The sequence below is a fragment of the Panthera uncia genome, chromosome F2 (genome assembly GCF_023721935.1).
Source record: "Panthera uncia isolate 11264 chromosome F2, Puncia_PCG_1.0, whole genome shotgun sequence".
Taxonomy (NCBI): Eukaryota; Metazoa; Chordata; class Mammalia; order Carnivora; family Felidae; genus Panthera; species Panthera uncia.
In genome coordinates, this window is record NC_064812.1 from 38508369 (window position 1) to 38529266 (window position 20898).

Consider the following 20898-nt stretch of genomic DNA (forward strand, 5'->3'; position numbering starts at 1 on the left):
AAATAAATCAGTCAGAGATAGGTATCATATGTTGTCCCTCATAGGTGGAATTTGAGAAACTTAACAGAAGACCATGGGAGAAGGGAAGGAAAATTAGTTACAAACAGGGAGGCAACCAATAAGAGACTCTTAAATACAGAGAACAAACTGAGGGTTGATGGGGTTGGGGGGTGCAGGGAAAATGGGTGATGGACATTGAGGAGGGCACTTGTTGGGATGAGCACTGGGTGTTGTATGTAAGCAATAAATCTTGGGAATCTGCTCCTGAAGCCAAAACTACACTGTATGTTAGCTAACTTGACAATAAATTATTAAGGAAAAAAAAAAGCAAATAAAAGAAACCTTCCACACTTTGGCTGTCATCCCCAAGCCCTACATCCTCCCCATCCCTAAGCAACCACTAATCTGCTTTCTCTGTTAATAGATTTGTCTACTCTGGACCTTTCATATAAAAGGAATCCTTTAACACTTGGTCTTCTGTGACTAGGTTCTTTTACATAGCGTAAAATTTTCAAGGTTCATCCAGGTTGTAGCATATACCTATGCTTCATTCCTTTTTGTGGATAAATAATATTCCATTGTATGAATATATACTACGTTTTGTGTATTCATTTGTTGATAGACATTTAAGTCATTTTCACTTTTGGCTATATTATGAATAATACTGCTCTGGACACTTGCGTACAAGTATTTGTGTAGATATGTTTTCATTTCTCTTGGATATATACCTAGGAGTGGAATTGCTGAGTCAAATGGAAATTCCACGCTTAAAATGTTGAGGAACTGCCAGACTGTTTTTCCAAAGTGGTTGCAACATTTAGTATTTCCATCAGCAGTGTATGAGGCTACTGATTGATCTACATCCTCACCAACACTTGTTATTATCTGACTTTTTGATTATAGCCACCTTATTTGGTGTGAAGCGGTATAGCACTGTGTTTTTCATTTGCATTACCTGGTGACTAATGATGTTGACATCCTCTCATGTGCTTATCAGGCATTTGTCTTCTTTGGAGAAATGGCTATTCAGGTCCTTTGCCCATTTTTAATTGGGATATTTTTCTTTTTGTCATTGAGTTGTAAGAGTTTTTTTTTATATATTCTAGGTACAAGTCCTATATCAGATATATGATTTCCAAATATTTTCTCCCACTTTATGGATTGTCTTTTCACTTTATTATTAGTGTCCTTTGAAACATAGAACTTTTTCATATTAATAAGGTCTAATTATTTTTTCTTTTGTTGCTTGTGACTTTGATATCTTACCTGTAAGAATCCATAGCCAAATCCAAGATTATAAAGATTTACTCCTGCTTTCGTCTGAGAATTTTAGAGTTTTAGCTCTTAAGTCTTTGATTTTGAGTTAATTCCTGTATGTGTTGTATGATCAGCAGCTGTACTATTTTACATTCTTTTCAGCAGTGCACAAGGGTTCCAGTTTCTCCACATCCTTTCCAACACTTGTTATTTTCTGGTTTGTTTTAGAGAGAGGGCTTGAGTGAGGGAGAGAGGGAGAAGGGGAGAGAGAGACTCTCAAGTAGGCTCCACACTCAGTGCGGAGCCCAACATGGGATGGGGCTCAATCCCACAACCCTGTGATCATGACCTGAGCCAAAGTCAAGAGTTGGCCGCTCAACAGACCAAGTCACCCAGGCGCCCCTGTTTGTTTGTTTGTTTGTTTGTTTGTTTGTTTTTATCATAGCCCTCCCAGTGGGTGTGAGGTGGTAGCTCATTGTGATTTTGATTTGCATTTCCCTAGTGATTAGTGCTGTTGAACATCTTTTCATGTGCCTATTGGCCATTTGTATAACTTCTTTGGAGAAATGTCTATTCAAGTCCTTTGCCCATTTTTATTTTTTCAGTCATTTGTGGCTTTAATTTTTTTTAATATGGAATTTATTGTCGAATTGGTTTCCATACAACACCCAGTGCTCATCCCAACAGGTGCCCTCCTCAATGCCCATCACCCACTTTCCCTTCCCTCCTACCCTCCATCAACCCTCAGTTTATTCTCAGTTTTTAAGAGTCTCTTATGTCCTTTGCCCATTTTTAATTGGGTTATCAATTTTGTTGTTGAATTGTAAGAGTTCTTTATGTATCTTGGATATCAATCTTTGTCAGATATATGATTTGCAAATATTTTCTCCCATCGTGTAAGTCACCTTTCACTCCATTAATAGTGTCCTTTGTTGCACAAAAGATTTTAATCGTGATGGAGTCCAGCTTATCTAGTCTTTTTTTTTTTTTTTTTTTTGGCCTGTGCTTTTGGTCTCACATCCAAGAAATCATTGCCAAATCTTGCTACCAATTTCTAAACACTCAGCCTGGTAGTGAGTTCAATTCAAACTATTCAGTGAGTGATTTAAAGTACTGAAGTAAGTTATTTCTATTCTATAATTTACTGTTGTAATTGTGGAAGATTTCAAAATTATCCATTCAATCCCAAACTTCTTATGAAACTTTATTTTCGTGATTACTGCCAAACGCATTCGATTATAAATTGAAAGCATGGAAATAGCACAATTATGATACGATTTTTCCCCATGAGGAATAGTGATCAAAATTATTGCCAAGTGCCTTTATTAGGAAAAGAACATTCTTAACTGATTAAAGGCTATGGATATTATATATCAACTATTAAATGGGTTTTCAACTTTTCTGCTTCATTTTTTAAAAACACTGAATTTCACTTCAGCACATATAATAAAGTTTTAAAACTTCAAAGGCCATTTTGCATTCTGAAAAGAGCTCCTTGTGGTTATAATATTCTTTTGAAATTCAAATAACTCCTTGGAATTTGAAGCTAGCTAGGAGTTGTGTACTGTAGAAAAAGAAGGGGGAAGATCCCTGATATCACTGCTAATTTATCCTGCTAGAAAGATATAACGCTTTTGTGCCTTGATAGGAGCAGTAAATGCATCTTTTGAAGTAAACATGTTCAGCAATGTGTAAAACCTTATTTTTTTAAACTTCATTTATTTTAAGAGAGAGACAAAGAACTAGTGGGGGAAGAGCAGAGAGAGAAGGGGACAGAGATCCAAAGTGGGTTCTGGGCTGACAGCAGAGAGCCCAATGTGGGGCTCGAACTCACAAACTGCAAGATCATGACCTGAGTTGAAGTTGGATGTTTAACTGACTGAGCCACCCAGGCTCCCCAAGCACTTATTTTTTAATCTCTTTTTAGTTCTTGTTTTAAACCATTATATACTTTTTCCAGCACGTATTTTTCAAGAGCCCCTAATTTTATAAAGTAGATGATGTAGGAGATCCAAGAGAAGCCTAAGACATGGTTCTCTTCCCTCAGACAGTTTGCCATCTCTTCATAGAACCTAGTGATGCACATGACAATCTAAAAGAAGAAATAGGGGTGCCTGGGTGGCTCAGATGGTTAGGCATCTGACTTCGGCCTAGGTCATGATCCTGCACTTCATGGGTTCGAGCCCCACATTGGACTCTGTGCTGACAGCTTGAAGCCTGGAGCCTGCTTCAGATTCTGTGTCTCCCTCTCTCTCTGCCCCTCCCCTGCTTGCATGCTGTCTCTCTGTCCCCAAAAATAAATAAATTTTAAAAAAAGAAGAAGAAGGAATAAAGGCACTTACCATGTAGAGTCTGAGAAAGCAAGATCAGAGAAAGCCACAGTGTTTCTCTACAGTCAACTACATCAAATATAAAACTACTTTACCAGTTCCCCATAAGCCGTCCTCATCTGGACCATACCACAGCATATTTAATGTAGTAGTAGGAAAATGTAGTCTACCCCCGATGGAGATCATAGAACTTTAGAGGGAAAGGGATTTTGGAAACATCTTATTCAACATCTTCTTGTTTACTGAGGCCAGGGAGCTGAAATAATTTGCTCAAAGTTACCTGTTAGAAAATAGCAGATCTGGGGCACCTGGGTGCTCAGTCAGTTGAATGGTCGACCCTTGATTTCAGTTCAGGTCATGATCTCAGGGTTGTGGGATCAAGCCCCATATCAGGCTCTGTACTGGGCATGGATCCTGTTTGAGATTCTCTCTCTCTCTCTCTCTCTCTCTCTCTCTCTCTCTCTGCCCCCCTCCCCTGCTTGTGCTCTCTCTCTCTCTCTCTAATAAAAAAAAATGTTAAAAAAAAAAAAAAGAAAATAGATCTGAATCTCAGATTCATCCTTTATCTCCAAGGCCAGTGATCTTTCTTTCATACTACAGTCCTCCAGAATATGTTAAGAGAAAGGAAAGAGGGAGACCAGATGGGAAACAATTTTACGGTCCATCCTTGAGGCAATGAACACCGCAATCAGAGGGGTTGCTGAGGAAAATTGACAGAAAGGATAAATAAGAAGCACCTTACAAAAAGGACCTGCTAACTATTTTCTTTATTTTAGTGAATTAAACAAATATCTAGAGAATTCAGTAAAGCATTGAGCTAGTTCTAAAGAATAATATTTGACTAAAGTGAAAAAAACCAAATCCTGACAAAACCACTATTCATAATCCAAATGATCCTGGCAAATGGGTGCTATGTAAATATTTGCTGAATGAATGAACAAATGAATGAATGTATCAACTTAAATTTTATTGGTTTTTTTGGGGGGAGGGGATTTTTAGTAAATATCTTACAAGTGTTACTGAAAAAAGAAAACATTTTCTTCTACAGATTCACCTTTTTGGAGTTTTGCTGGCCATTTTAGGAAACTTGGTAATCAGTATTTCCCTAAATATTCAGGTAAGAAGTAGCTTGTTTTTCTAAGTGTAGTTTGATCTAGGGACACATTATGGCTTGAAGGGGTCTCAGGCACTTTTGCCCTCCTGGGATCCTTCCTCCACAAAAAATCTAAACAATTATATTTTATGACCTCACTGACATAAAGACAAATATATCTTAGGCTGGATTGCGTTCACTTTTTTCTTCTTCTAATTTTAAAAGAAATTAAATGTTTTTGTGGGCATCTTAATAGTATTGCATATCCTAGGCAAGGTGCCTCAGTAGTTTGTAAATTTGTACCACAAATTTGTACCAAAGTTGTTCATAATCTTGGCGTAAACCAAGATTTATTTTTAATGTTCTGTGTTTTCTTCTAGTACTTTTATTATTTTTTTAAGTTTTCAAACATAATCTAGAATTGTATATACTTCTTATAAGAAAGTAAGTTCAGTTGTCATAAAATCAATAAGGAAATTGGGCTTTATGTAATGGCCATGAATATATATGTTTCAAATACAAAAAATACTCAAACCAGATGTAAATAAGCATCTATCACCCCAACCCCCAACTATCAAAGCATTCTGCCTTGCTATGTTTATTGTGGTAGCTACTTTGACTCATACGTTTGAATCCATTTTCAGAGGATTTTCCTTTAGTAACTTATTATTTTTATTTCCCAAGTGTTTATTTTGGCATCAGAACTTTTTCGACATTCTGAAGGTAGTCTTAAGACACTTAATTCCTTAACATACTCCTCATCTTTGGAGAGGAAGACTGGTACTAACTTTACAGTTATCAGAATTAAGCAACATTCCTATGTGAGAAGGCCCTTTCCTCCACAAAATTCTCCATCAGTGGGAGTCACTTCTGCAGTTAATATGTTTGGAACAAGCAGAAAGCTATAGCAATTGCTCTGTAATAACCTGCAAATAAAAGCCATGATGCAAATGCATAGGACCAAAACTTTTCAGGGCAAGTTTTAATTTGTGGTAGAGATATTTTCTTATTTGCATCCTGATTTCCTTCCAGAAATATTCTCATGTCCAGTTGGCACACCAGGAACACCCAAGGCCATACTTCAAGAGTATGTTGTGGTGGGCTGGGGCCATGCTCATGGCCGTTGGGGAGATGGGCAACTTTGCAGCCTACGGATTTGCCCCCATTACTCTCATCGCTCCGTTAGGCTGTGTGTCTGTTACAGGTGAGCCATTTCTCTGTGTTTTGACAAATAGAAAGTTTTAGACATCAGAATAATTGGCAGAAAAATATACAACTTAAACAACACGCGAACAAAGGAATGAAGTCCTATTTTCTCAGCAGGTTAACTTGGAACGATTATACTGCTGGTTTCACTTATCTGCCATCATGGGGCCATATTAACAGAAAGAAACTTGCATTTTGTAGCTGTAGTATTGATATTTGAAAGCCTTATTTCCAGTGTGTGCATCTTAATAAATTAATAGTAACAGCAAATGTTATACCATGCTTTTTAAATCGTTAATGAATTATCTAAAAATATTTGTACAGTGTTGTATTTTATTCAGATGTTAAGCTGATGTTGCTTGTAGTTAGAGCATTTGATGCCTCATCTTGAGTGCATAGTTCAGTATCTCTTTTACACTAAGGATCAAATATTGGTTATTCTCCATTACTATAAGAATGTGTACATTTACGGTAATGTCACAATTAACCTATTTTTCAAAATTTATATGATGTACTAAATATATATAGAAAAGAGAATATGAGATGTTGCTAAAGACTAAAAAAAAAGAGCAAAATCACTGCTAAAAAGATGAATAAATTTTCCAAGACTTGTTAAAATCAATAAAAATCCTTTTAATTTTACTCTTTGTTTGCTGCTATGGAAACAGCATGTTTCAAAATGTCTGTGAATTTGAAATCTTCACTGAAATAGAAACAAGTTGATGATTATTGTCTGGTAACAACTAGATCAAGCATAAGATGTGCTCACGTGTCCCGATTTTAATATTTCTCCTAAGAATATGATATTCTTAAAGAAAGCAGAGTTTAAACCAAAATAATGTGTATTCAAAGAGAATTTTATTTTATGTTGAAAGTAGTTTCTCCTTCTTAATCATTCAAAATATCTTACTCAAAATACTTCCGTGGTGTACTAGGGTAGAATATTTAGCAAAGAACACTTTTGTAGCTTTCTAGAAATTGTTCAGTTAAAATTACCATACTGTTACTTCTCTGAATAGGCACACAATTTATATAATCATTTACCATTTTTAACATCCCAATAAAATGAGCAATTTTAGCATATCTTCTTTTTGCTACACATACTATGTATGTGGACATTGTGGATTTCTTTTTTTCTTCTCAAGATCTGACAAATGATAGATAAAAGATCTCGTTATATTGTCACCTTGGGACTTCTACAGGCCCCAGTTATTCTGAAAATGTTGTGTTTTTCTTCATAATGACTGTATATTTAGAGCTGGTTTTTATTTTTGCTTCTTGTTTTGCTTTATGCTTCATTTCCAGGAAGTAGACAAAACAGTGTCCAGGAATATAAACAGACACCTGGAGGAGGGTTGGTACACTTAGTTGAAATTCTGCAGTTATCTCGAGTCACTCAGCACTGGGAATCCTTTCCTCTGGGAACAAGAAAAAGAGAGCTGGTCCAACTAGCTCAAAGGAAGGGGAGTGTGGCTGGACTTGTTGTAATGGTCAGAGATTTCAAAGAAATGAAATATAGCCAAGCTCTGTGGGACCTAAAGTGAGAATTTGGAAGTCGCCAGAGATTAAGGTCACCTTGATACCCTTCACAGCCCTTCAGCTGAGCTGCTTGCGAGGCTGCTCCTCTTGGCCTGACTTGCTCAAAGCTCTCATTAGTAATAGGAAGCTTAAGTTTTCCCACTCACCTTAGACAGTGCCCTGTCCTCCCCAAGCCCCCTGTGGGGCCAGTCCACTCATGTTCACACTCTGAGCTCACTGGTTTAACAGGTGGACCTTTCTTAATGCTACATTCTTTGTGTGCTTTTAGCCCCAGTTGATATTTCAACGTTACAATCTTTTTAACAGCCTCCCTGTCTGCCCATAAAATGGTTCAAAGAAGTAAACTTACAGCCTCAAATACAAGCCATTTCCTACTTTACAATCTTTGCAAACTAGTATATGCTCACGAGTAAATATTCCCACAGCATTCCTGAGCTGCATTTAGGTTGTGAAGTGCGTGGGTGGGTTGTGGACCACTGGTGATTGAGAATAGTCCCCAGCACAAACCCCTACCACCCTGAGGTTCCTTATAAAGATTCTAGAAACTCTAAAGGACCTGAAACAAAAAGGAGAGTATTTTTAAAATAGCCATATCATATGGCTCTGTCTACAGATGAGGCAGAAAAGCGTCCACACTTTTCTGTGCTGGAACTTTCCCCCCACTGTTATGTCTTGAGAAATTCATGAAAGAAATCAAAATTTCCTTCTGAGTTAAAAAAAAAAAAAAAGATAGATAGTATACATCGCAGTGTTGCATGGGATGGGAGATTGCATATTCTTGTCTGGTCTGTCTTCTATCTTTTGTTACTTTTAAAATTAAAAAAAAAAAAGAACGAAAGAAAATTAAAATCCAAAACTTTAAAAAAAAAAACCTTGAGCTCTGAAGTCCAACCGAAGGGTAGGTACTTTCTGCCATCTTCCTCCCTCTGCCGAGGTGATCTAGTTGACACCAACACACCATGCTCCTTTTTTCCTTTCCGGAAGTGAGGGGAGATACCGTGTGGGTAATCATGTGTTCTAATCTCGCTACCCACAGCATGGCAGGCCCCCTAATATGTCAGACCTGCTGTTTTGCATTACATAATCAAAATTCCTTTTCCCTTTGTAAGTTTAACTGAACAAATTGTTTTTAGGGCTAGTATGTAAGAAACACCATGGTAAGCAGTATGGCTATCTCGGTTTGTGCTCTTCTCACAGTCCTGCCTCAGAGCATCTTCCTTTCTCCTTGCTTTCCCCTTCTCCATGTGTTCTGCCGCTCCTTGCTGACAGGCTCACCTTGCAGCCGTGCTCCTCAGGCCCTGGTTTTACTGGTGGTTCCAAAGGAGGCAAAGAGCTCCATAATCAAACAGAGTTCTGTGACATTGGTTTTTTTTATTTATTTTTTTTAATGTTTTTTATTTTGTTTTTGAGACAGAAAGAGACAGAGCATGGGCGGGGGAGGGTTAGAGAGAGAGGGAGACACAGAATCCGAAGCAGGCTCCGTGCTCTGAGCTGTCAGCACAGAGCCCGATGCGGGGCTTGAACTCACAGACTGTGAGATCATGACCTGAGCCGAAGTTGGAAGCTCAACCGACTGAGCCACCCAGGCGCCCCTGTGATATTGGGTTTTAAATGTCAGCCAGGTTTCATTAGTGTCGGGTTTCTGGGCACACTGTCAGTCTTTCAGAGGCAGGTGCAGTCAGCCAGGTTTTTGGAACCTACCGACCACAAAACGTTTTTATATGAAGCATCCTCAAAGGACAGCAGTTCTGGGGCGCTGGGAGACTCAGTCAGTTGAGCATCTGACTCTTGGTTTTGGCTGAGGTCATGATCCCAGGGCCGTGGGACGAGCCCTGCGTCAGGCTCACTCAGCACCAGCTCCGTTCCACACTCAGCGGGAAAAAAAAAAAAAAAAAAATCCCTGCTTGGGATTCTCTCCCTCCCTCCTTCTGTCTGCCCCCCCCCCAAAAAAAAAGAGAAGAAAAGAAAAAGGACATCAATTCTGCAGAAAACCCTTTAGGGAATTCTTAAGGCAGTGCTCACATTAATAATTCTCTAATCTCCACTGCCCGGCACGAGCAAGTGATCTAGCCTGTCTGAGTCTTAAGGATTGGATAATGGGAAATAATCCTGGCAGATCTGAATGCCCAGGCCTGGGTCCAGCTTTCTGAGAATGTCAGAGCCCTAGTATTCTTGCGTCACCTTACGCTTTCTCCCTGAAGGTCTTTCTCACTGGAGAATACATCCAAACGCTCATTCTGACTGATAACGCTAGTTACACTGGCAGTGTGGTTAGTTCTAGATGTTGACTTGTGTTTGTGTTTCCATTAGTTAAGAAAGCTTAGTGGTTATTTCTCAGTTTTGTCTCTAGCCTAGGCTGGATATTTGTCCCAACCAGACAGGGCAGTTGAATGGTCCAGAACATGAGCTCTGGGGCCACACTGCCAGGGTTCAAATCCCAGCTCTGCCACTGGAAAGCTCTGTGGCCTCATACAAGTTATGTAAACAGGTTCATGCCTCAGATCGCTAACCTGTAAAGTGGAGATACAAAGAGTTCTTACCTCAGGGGGCGCCTGGCTCACTCAGTCGGGGGAGGAGCGTGCGACCCTCGATCTCAGGGTTGTAGGTTCAGGCCCCATGCTGTGTGTCGAGATTCCTTAAAAATAAAAAATAAAGAAGAGTTCTTACCTCAGAAGTTGTCCTGGGGAAAAGCAGAGTAAACGCAAATGGCTGAGAACAGTGTTGGATACGTACTGCAGAGTTTGACATGTAGACAACACTAGCTACTGTCACTGTGATTTATAATTATTAGTATTACTTAGAAACAAAGCTCATTCTTCATAAGGGCATCCCTTCCCATGCCCCCAGAAGATGGCTGATGATTAAATTCTCTAAAATGGAGGAACCAGTTTAAGAAATGCTTTCCATTGTTCTCATCCATGTAATGGCTCATTTTCAGGGAGCAGAAAAGTAGGATCCTCACAGCTCATTTGTTCAGCCATTGAGCAGCAATTACCCCTTGATTGTTCCACATGTTTCCTACTGAAATGTGTTGGAAAATACCAGAATTTCCAAAATAACCTACCAAGACAAAATACATTAAAAAACACACACACACAAAAACAAAAACAGGGGCACCTGGGTGGCTCAGTCGGTTAATCGTCCAGCTTCAGCTCAGGTCATGATTTCACGCTTTGTGGGTTCGAGCCGCCCATCAGGCTCTGTGCAGACAGCTCAGAACCTTGAGCCTGTTTTGGATTCTGTGTCTCCCTCTCTCTCTGCTTCCCCCCCCCCCACTCACATTCTGTCTCTGTCTCTTAAAAATGAATAAATGTTAAAAAATATTAAAAAAAAAAAAAACAGACACAGAAATTTGTCCTAGGAAAAGCATAGCAGCCTAAGATGTGTGTGTAACTTTCTGTCTTCTTGCTCTGGCTTCCTATCACTTCTGTTTACTTGCTAATTAACTTCAGAGAGGCCGAAGGGCAGATTTCTTTCAAGATCTAACTGCAATTTGAGAATGTGTTTTTAGAGAAACTGTTATACCAAAAATCTAGTAAAAAGAAATAAGTTGGATATTCTGTGGAGTTTGTAGTACAATTTTAAACTACTACTAATCCTTCCCTCCCCAGAAGGTCTTTCTTGGCTTCTAGACTAAATTAAACAGGCTTATTCTCTCTGTTCCCTTAGCACCCTACAGGGCCCTCTTCTTGTCTACATGGTGTCTTTTTGTGAATTAGAAAAAGGCAGCCTTTCTCGTGATACGTTATTTCTGTTTGTCTGCAAATTACTGTGATACAGTGATTTCATTGGTACAGCATGCTTAGGCACCATCTGTCATAGAATTGTCCTGAGAGATATACAACTCAGCAAGATGTGAGATGTGGGTGGTGCTTTCTCAGATTTTGTGTCTTTGTGCACTGTACAACCTGCTCAACCACACACAGCAGCCCTGGTCCTGCATTTCCCCTCCAGCAGCTTTCATCATGCTCACAATGACCTGTTTAATACCTGTCCTTACCATTTAACTGAGACCTAGGAGATGTGACTGCGTGTGTCTGCTTGCTTTCCGTCTGCTTCCTCCAGGAAAGCATAGTACAGGAAAATCACACAATACAGCTTTGTAGAGCTGGTTTGAATTTGAAGTTTGATAAAATGAGGACAGGATGTTCTGTTCTTGGGTGTTGGAAGAGAAAAACATTTGCTTAAAAGCATAATGGTTAAACATTCCATTGCAAGGAACTCATGGATATTCACTTTTGTAAATACTTAAAAGTTTTTAAGCCTGTCCTTTGGGGGTTAAGTTAGATTATTTGTGCATCTACAAAGTACAGGCTTTCATTTCACATTTTCCTTTTTTTGTTCATCCTCATGACTGATCTATGCTGTGCTGAAGCATTGAGAGATGGTTAAAAATCATGACGCCATCAACAACCGAAAGAGTTGAAGTCACATGGAATTAAGGAGATTCATGGTAGACCTTACTCGGTATAAAATTAATTTGTGGGGGCACCTGGGTGGCTCAGTTGGTTGAGCGCCTGACTTCAGCTTGGGTCATGATCTCACGGTTCATGAGTTCAAACCCCACATTGGGCTCTGTGCTGACAGCTCAGAGCCTGGAGCCTGCTTCGGATTCTGTGTCTCCCTCTTTCTCTGCCCCTTGCCCACTCATATTCTGTCTCTTTGTCTCTCTCAAAAATAATATCCATTTAAAAAATCTTTTTAAAAACAAACAACCCAAAACAACAACAAAAAATTAATTTGTGTAGGGGTGGTAAGGGAGTGGAATATGAAGGAAGGTTGTTGTAGGGCCAGGGAGGGTGGGAGAAATAGGGCATAATAGAAGCACCAATGACATTTCTCAGTTCCGTACCTCTGAGAGTATATTGATTTAAAGTAATTTGAAGAGAGTTCACAGACTGTATCAGCCTTTCCAAGTTAAATTCAGGCAGTAATTTAGAAATAAAGGCAAGAAACAAATATTGAATGAGCATCCACTATGTCAGGTAATGTATGAGACACACAAACTTGCTATTTTACTTCATTAATGCCCAGATGTATAGAAGTGAGTAATGAGTAGATGAAATTTGAGATGAATTGTATGAGATCAAACACTTGGAATTTTATGTGGAATGATAACATCAATAGCAGCGAGATTTCCTTGGCCCTCAAATAATTTCCTAAGAGAAGTAGTCACTGTGTGATGGGCTAATTTGGATGAAAGTTAGAGAGCCAAATGCCCTGAGAAAATGAGGAGAGAATGAGACATGTGACTCTTAAGTCTTTTCCATCTCCAGTTTTCCCTAACATGCTGGCTGTGGCCCAAATGGAAATTCATGATGTGGGATATATGTTGTTTCGTGTATTTCTGTTGTGCCGTGATAGAGCTGTAAGCTGAAGTGTGTCTGTAACCCATTAGACGATGGTCCTAGTGTAGCCAGAAAGCTCTGGTGAGGCCTTTTTGGAACTCTAAAGAAGTCATCTCAAGCAGAAACTTTGGTCTCCAAGATTTTTATTAGAAACAAATGAAAGGAAGCATAAACAGACCAATAAGCAAGTGACCTGTAGCATTCCACAGACCTAGATGCTGCAAATTCTCTGTCCTTTGGAGGCCCGTGCTTAGTGCCAGCCTGGATGAAATCACGAGAGCTCTAAACCGCATGGGCTGCCTGTGGGCACTTCACGCAGACGTTTATTTTCATGTTGGAAATATGCAGAAAATATCCCTTTCTCAGTGGCTTTGGGTTGTCTGCTCCAGCAGATTTGTCCCCAGACCAGCCTAAATAAAATGCGCAGAATTAAACTCTGAAGTTCTCATTTTATGTCTGCTCATGCACTTAGCTGAGAGCATTCCTAAAACCTAAAAAACTCTATTTGAAAGGTCTTTTCCACCCATCCTGACTTTTTGAGGATGTATTTCTAGAGAAGTTGCTACTGATGAAGTAATGTGCTATTGAATTTATAATACAGAGTTAATCTTCTCAGCGACAGAGTTTTTACTTTTTCAGAGTCTTAATCCAGGTACATTTCCTTGTTTGAAATTATACAAATTACCTATGAATAATTTCTCCAGTATCTTCAATAAGTGACGCAAGCAAATTTTATATTAATATGAACAACTTGACCCCTGCATTCCTGCTGGTATGGGTGGTAGGACTTTTTTTCTCTATAAAGAAACACTTTTCAAACTCTCACATTTTCAGATTTTCAAATCCTAACTCCATAGAGTATGTGGTAATTGACCTACTTTACCCCTACAGTTCTACAACAGGGAATGATAATTTTGGGTCACTCAGTACCTCCATACAGTTAGAGTTGATTGAGCCTGGGAGCACGCTCAATGTGTCCACATGTTTGAAGCTTGATGGTGAGTGACGGGAAAGTGCTTTCGTGGTTTGCTTTTTAGCAGTACAATAAAGTTGCCGTTGTAAGTGGTCAGAAACCACAAGCCAGATATTTACATGTGAGGATTTGTTTGTAGCATTGTTATATAAATATGTTCTTTTCATGTCATGGGTTATTTTTTATGAAATGGTTTCCTTTACTACTTTGCCTTCTACTTGACTATATTATAAAGATATAGCCTGGTTTCCCTTCAGATCACAGAGGCTAACCAGTGAATGGAACGTACACTAAGTGAAAATTGATGACGTTTTCATTGCAGACCAGGTGAGATTTCAAAAACTGGTGTCTTGTAGATCAGATCATGGCTGTGTTTTGTTTGGCTTAAGCAATGCTTTTAAAGAATACAAACTAATTTTCCAGTTTAAAAACTGGACCATGAAACACAAAAAGTGGTTTGCCTTAAAGAATCAGATTTGGTAACCCTGGACTTGCATGTGGCTAGAGCTGAGTTATGGCTGCCACTTTTCACTGATCTTGTATATTCCAAGTCACCACGGCCCTACTGCTCCCCATAGCTACAGTTCCCCGCCCTCATCACACCAGCCCCCAACCTCATCATCACACCCTACCACCCTTCATTGCCCCAGCCCACCATCTTCATTACTTTTTTCCTCTATAGAGGATTGCCTACTTGGCCCCTGTATGCATTTGAATTTGTAACCCATGGACCAAAGGTTTGTTTGTTTTGTTTTTTATAACTGAATCAGATATGAATATTATATCCATAATCACAGATGAGTAAAGTGTAATTGTTTTAATTTTGGGTTAAATGTGTCTTTTAAGAAGTGGTCACGGTTGCATGAAAAAGAATAAAATACCTAGGAGTAAATTTAACCAAGGAGGTGGAAAACCTGTACCCTGTAAGCTGTAAGACATTGATGAAAGAAATGGAAGATGATGCAAATAAATGGAAAGATAGTCTGTGCTCAAGGATCGGGAGACTTCATATTGTTAAAATGCCCATACAACCCAAAGCAATCTATGGATTCAATGCAATCCCTATTAAAATTCCGACAGCATTTTTCACAGAACTAGAAAAGACAGCTATAAAATTTGTATAGAGCCACAAAATAGCCAAAGGAATCTTAAGAAAGAAGAACGAAGCTGGAGGCATTACGCTCCCCGGCTTCAAATGATATTACAAAACTATAGTAATCAAAACTCTTTGGTATTGGCATAAAAACAGACACAGATCAATGGACCAAAACAGAAAGCCCAGAAATACATCTATGCCTATGTGTTTAATTAATTTTCTACAAAGGAACCAAGAATATGCAATGAGAAAGATCAGTCTCTTCAATAAATGGTGTTGGGAAACTGCATAGTCACATGCAAAAGAATGAAATTCGACCAGTCTCTTACATCATACACAGAAATTGACTCAAAATGGATTAAAGACCTGAATGTAAGACCTGAAACCATGAAACTCCTAGAAGAAAACATAGGCAGTAAGCCCCTTGACACTATTCTTGACAATGATGTTTTTGGATTTGACACCAAGAGCAAAGACAACAAAAGCAAAAATAAACTAGTGGGACTACACCAAATTAAAAAGCTCTGCACAGCAAAAGAAACTATCAACAAAATGAAAAGACAAACTACTAAATGGGAGAAAATATTTGTAAATCATATATCAAATGAGGAGTTAACATCCAAAATATATAAAGAACTCACGTAATAGCAAAAACGACAAATGATCCAATTTTAAAATAGGCACAGGATCTGCATAGACTTTTTTTTTAAGAAGACATACAGATCACCAACAAGTACATTAAAGATGTCCAACATCATTAATCAATAGGGAATTGCAAATCAAAACCACAATGAGATATCACCTTATACCTGTTTGAATGGTTATTATCAAAAGATAAGAAGTAACAGGTGTTGGCGAGGATGTGGAGAAAAGGGAACCCTTATGCACTGTTAGTAATGTAAATTGCACTGTTAGGAATGTAAATTGGTGCAGCCACTATGGAAAACAATATGGAAGTTCCTCAAAAAATTAAAAATAAAATTACCATGTGATCCAGAAATTCCACTTCTGGGTATTTATCCAAAGAAACAAAACAGTGACTTGAAAAGATAATATGCATCCCTGTGTTCATTGCAGCATTATTTATAATAGCCAAGATATGGAGACAACCTAAGTATCTATCAATGGATTAATTTTTTAAAAAATGGTGTATATTCATGATGGAATATTATTCAGCCACAAAAAAGAATGAAATCTTATGACATGGATGGACCTTGAGGGCATTCCACTAAGTGAAGTAACTCAAAGAAAGACTAATACCATATTATCTCACCAATATGTGAAATCTGAAAAACAAACAAAAAAATCAAGCTTATAGATACAGAGAACAGATTGGTGGTTGTCAGAGGCAGGAAATGGGAGGTGGGTGAAATGACTGAAGAGAGTCAGAAGGTACAAACTTCCAGTTATAAAATAAATAAGTCATGGGATGTCATACACTGCATGGCAACCATAGCTAATAGTACTGTGTTGCATATTTAAAAGTTGCTAAAAGTAAATTTTAAAAGTTCTCATTATAAGAAAAAACAGTCTGTAATTATATATGGTGAGCAATGTTAACTAGACTTAATATGGTGACCATTTTGCAATATATACAAACATCGGCAGATTTAATGCAATCCCTATCAAAATACCAACAATGTTTTTCACAGAACTAGAACAAATAACCCTAAAATTCGTATGGAACCACAAAAGAATCGAATAACCAAAGCAGTCTTGAGAAAGAAGAACAAAGCTGGAGGTGTCACAATGCCAGATTTCAAGACATGTTACAAAGCTGTAGTAATCGGAACAGTACAGCACTGGCAAAAAATAGACACAGAAATCAATGGAACAGAATAGAGGGTCCAGAAATAAACCCACACTTATATGGTCAATTAGTCCATGACAAAGGACGCAAGAATATACAATGGGAAAAAGACACTCTCTTCAACAAATGGTGCTGGGAAAACTGGGCAGCCAACATGCAAAAGAATGAAACTAGATCCCTTTCTTACCCCATACACAAAAATAAACTCAAAATGGATTAAAGACCTAAGCGTGAAACCTAAAACCATAAAACTCCTAGAAGAAAACATAGGCAGTAATTTCTCTCACATGAGCTACAGAAAAATCTTTCTGGTTATGTCTCCTAAGGCAAGGGAAACAAAAGTAAAAATAAACCGTTGGGACTACATCAAAATAAAAAACTTTTGTACAGTGAAAGAAACCATCAACAAAACAAGACAGCATAGTGCTGAGTGGGAGAAGATATTTTCAAATAATATGTCCAATAAGGGGTTAATATCCAAAATACATAGAGATCTTATTCAACTCAACCAAAAAAAAAAAATCCAATTAAAAAATGGGCAGAGGACCTGAATAGATATTTTTCCAAAGAAGACATAAATGGCCAACAGATATATGAAGAGATGCTCAGTATTCTTAGGGAATACTCCGAATTCTTAAGGCAATCCCTATAAGTAGAATCTTTAAAAAAAATGATCTTAAAAAAATTGAATAAACAAGCTAAAAGCAAAATCAGACCTATAATTATAGAGAACAAACTGATGGTTGCCAGAGGAGAAGGGATGGGGGTTTGGGCAACATGGGTGGAGGAGAGAGGAAGATACGGGCTTCCAGTTATGAAATGAGTAAGTCATGAGGCAACAGCATAAGGAATACAGTCAATGGTATTGTAATAGTGATGTAACGGGGCAGATGGTAGCTACACTTGTGGTGAACACAGCATAATGTACAAACCTGTCAAATCACTAAATTATACACCTAAAATTAATATAAGATTGTGTGTCAACTATACTAAAATAAAAAATTAAGTTTAAAAAGAGTGCACTAATCTTGATGAGAACTGAGAAATGTATAGAATTGTTGAATGTTGTATACCTGAAACTAATATAACATTGCATATAATTATACTTCGGTAAAGTATTAAGTGAAAGAATCTTAAAAAATAAAACAGAAATACAAATATAAAATCATTATGTTGGATAACTGAAACTAATATAATGTTGTATGTCAATTATACCGCAAATTTTAAAAAGGATTTAAAATATTAAGTTGTCAGGTCACCTGGGTGGCTCAGTCAGTTAAGTGTCTGACCTAGGCTCAGGTCATGATCTGACCGTCCGTGAGTTCGAGCCCTGCATCGGGCTCTGCGCTGACAGCTCAGAGCCTGGAGCCTGCTTCAGATTCTGTCTCCCTCTCTCTCTTCCCCTCCCCCACTTATGCTCTGTCTTTACCTCTCTCAAAAATAAATAAACATTAAGAAATCATTTTAATAAAATAAAAAATTAAGTTGTCATAAAGGGTAAAAAATGAAAAGTAGTAAATAAATGTGAGCAAGATATTTTTCAATGGCCATAGTATAATGCATTAAATAGTTATTGAACTCTTCTGCGCCATTAAACCTTTAGTAAAAAATCATTATTTGGGGGGTAAAGAGAGTTTAGTAAAGTGCACATATATCTTAATGTAAAAAGGGAATCCTCAGTTATCTATTCTACAGACACAAAGATCTAAACTCACCTGTAAAAATCTACCCTTGAGTTTGATTGTTAACATCTAGAAGTTTGATGCTTAACTTCTGTTTTACTGATCCCCATTAGTAGCTATTACAGAAGAAAATCCAAATCAAGTTTGTACAATCTTTCTGAATTCTCACGCACCAGATTAATTTATAGTTGTTGTTTTTTTTTTTCCTTTCACTTGAGGCCTGCTATGGATTTTAGAGCATCAACTCTTATAACAGCCAGTCCTTGGACCAAATCTGAATAATGTCAAAGGAGGCAAATCAGGGACAAATGTGGGATTCATTTCAGGGAGCGTTAGGAAGCCCAACACCAGGCCACAGCCGACCCCTGGACCTGGCACCCTCGCCCACATCTAGACTTGGTTTAGCTGAAGCCACCAGAATCTTGGTTGGCCTTTATCTAATTTCTTCTGGAAATCCAAATCAGAATTCCCACATGTACGTTTCTTTATATCAACCTTGACTGGACAGGATACTCTGTTCTGATTACTAATCTGAGTGTCATTTAATGGCCAAAAACAGAATAGTTGACTCACCCATAATAATTGTTGTTGAGAGTCTTCCTGATAATGAAGCATTACAACTTTAGGGCTAAATGAATACATTAATAAATGGCTCCATAGGAACACTGTAGAAGCTTTTTTTGTTTTTTTTCTCCTAACAGAAAATATTCCTGCTATCTTCCCCCCGCCACCCAACTTCTACATAACCACTGATTACATTTTGGTACATTATCTTTCATATGCTACCTTTCACCTTTTCTTTTTTAATGCATTGTGGTCATTGTGGTTCAGTGTCTGCCTCTGGGGTCACCATATGACACTGTGTAATGAATTAAATCCAGCGTCCACAAGTACTCTCTGTGTAGACCCATGTCTGTGAGCACTCTGTATCCATCTGTGTCCATATGAAGGCTAGAATGGAAAAGCGTTCTTGAGCCTCTTGCCCAAATATGCCTCAAGTCAAAAATGCACATAAAATGTGAGTGCTGACGTAAATGCTCAGTAGTAACTATAGGTTGATCATACCTAGTCCAAATCTGTTTAGTTTACAACTGTGTCCTGTTTTAATGCTTTTTAAACTATTGATCTTGGGGTGCCTGGGTGGCTCAGTCAATTGAGCGTCTGACTCTTGATTCAGGGGGATTGAGCCCCACCTCAGGCTCTGCTTTGAGCGTGGGGCCTGCTTAAGATTCTCTCTCCTTCTCCCTCTGTCCCTCCCCCTCTTACATGCCCTCTGTCTCAAATTAAAAAAAAAAAAAAATCAAAAACCAAAAAAATTGTTCATCTTGAAATGCTCTATTTTTGAATATTAAGTTTCACTACAGGAGCAAAAGCATAGTGGTTCTTTCCTCTTCCTAGATGTTCATCAGGCAGTGGTGGTGGTTATAGCAACAACTAGACAGGGTTGAGTTTGACAAATCTCTGATTGCAACTATATAGGAGGCACTTCAGTTTATTTTTTCTCATTTTAAAAATTTACTGTTCTACTTAGAAGTTATGTTATTAGCTGTTGCTCAGATACTGTCTTTTTGCTCAGCACAGCTCTCATTTTAACCATATTTTGAAAGATAAATGAATTACAAGTAAATGTTCCTTAACAGAATGTTCTTTTTTATTGCTTCGTTTGCTAGATAAATAAAACTAAAAAATCTTATTTTCTTATCTAACAGTTTTGTAGAAAACCTCATATTCTCTTAAAACAGAAAAAAATGAGTATGGAAATGCATTAGATATAAGTTCTTTCAGAAAGTAAAAGCATATTAATGTTCTTAAAACTCTGATAAATATTTTGTAGCCGATTGATATAATTTGATGCATATATGTCAAGTTTATTGTTACCAATCATGTCCCATTTTTCTTTTAGCAATGAAATTGTCACCTACCTAACACTTTTCCCCTATCTGTTCTTTTTTTTTAATGTTTATGTATTTTTGAGAGAGAGAGACAGAGAGCGAGAGGGGGAGGGTCAGAGAGAAAGGGAGACGCAGAATCCGAAGCAGGCTCCAGGCCCTGAGCTGTCAGCACAGAGCTCGATGTGGGGCTTGAACCCGCGAACCACAACATCATGACCTGAGCCAAAGTTGGATGCTTAACTGACTGAGCCACCCTGGTGGCCCCCATGGGTTCTAAAATGAAATTATTTTTGAAACTGGTTGAGCAACAAGAAAAGAAGGAAAATGATGCCTTTCTACCTTCAAGGGAGGTGATGGAGTGTAGTGTACAAGAAAGAGCTCTGGACTGGGGATAAGGAAATGTGGGCTTTGGTTCTGATTCTGCTGTAATATAAATGTTTGTTAGTGATTATTTATTTTGGGGGGGGGTGGGTGAAGAGAGAAGGATACACAGAATCCCAAGCAGGCTCCAGGCTCTGAGTTGTCAGCACAGAGCCCCACGTGGGGCTCGAACTCATAAACCATGAGACCATGACCTGGGCCGAAGTCAGATGCTTAACTGACTGAGCCACCCAGGTGCCCTGTAATATAAATGTTTGTTAAATAAATGGATCGATGAATGAACAAACAACT

At 38.3% G+C, this 20898-nt stretch overlaps 1 protein-coding gene across 1 annotated transcript in view; it reads left to right on the plus strand.

Annotated features, from left to right (window-relative positions):
- Positions 1-20898, plus strand: part of NIPAL2 (NIPA like domain containing 2) — an 82106-nt gene that overhangs the window by 19175 nt on the left and 42033 nt on the right. The window contains exons 2-3 of the mRNA XM_049633045.1: positions 4636-4704; positions 5713-5884. Of these exons, the coding sequence (XP_049489002.1) occupies positions 4636-4704; positions 5713-5884 (241 nt within the window). The remainder of the gene's footprint in view (positions 1-4635; positions 4705-5712; positions 5885-20898) is intronic.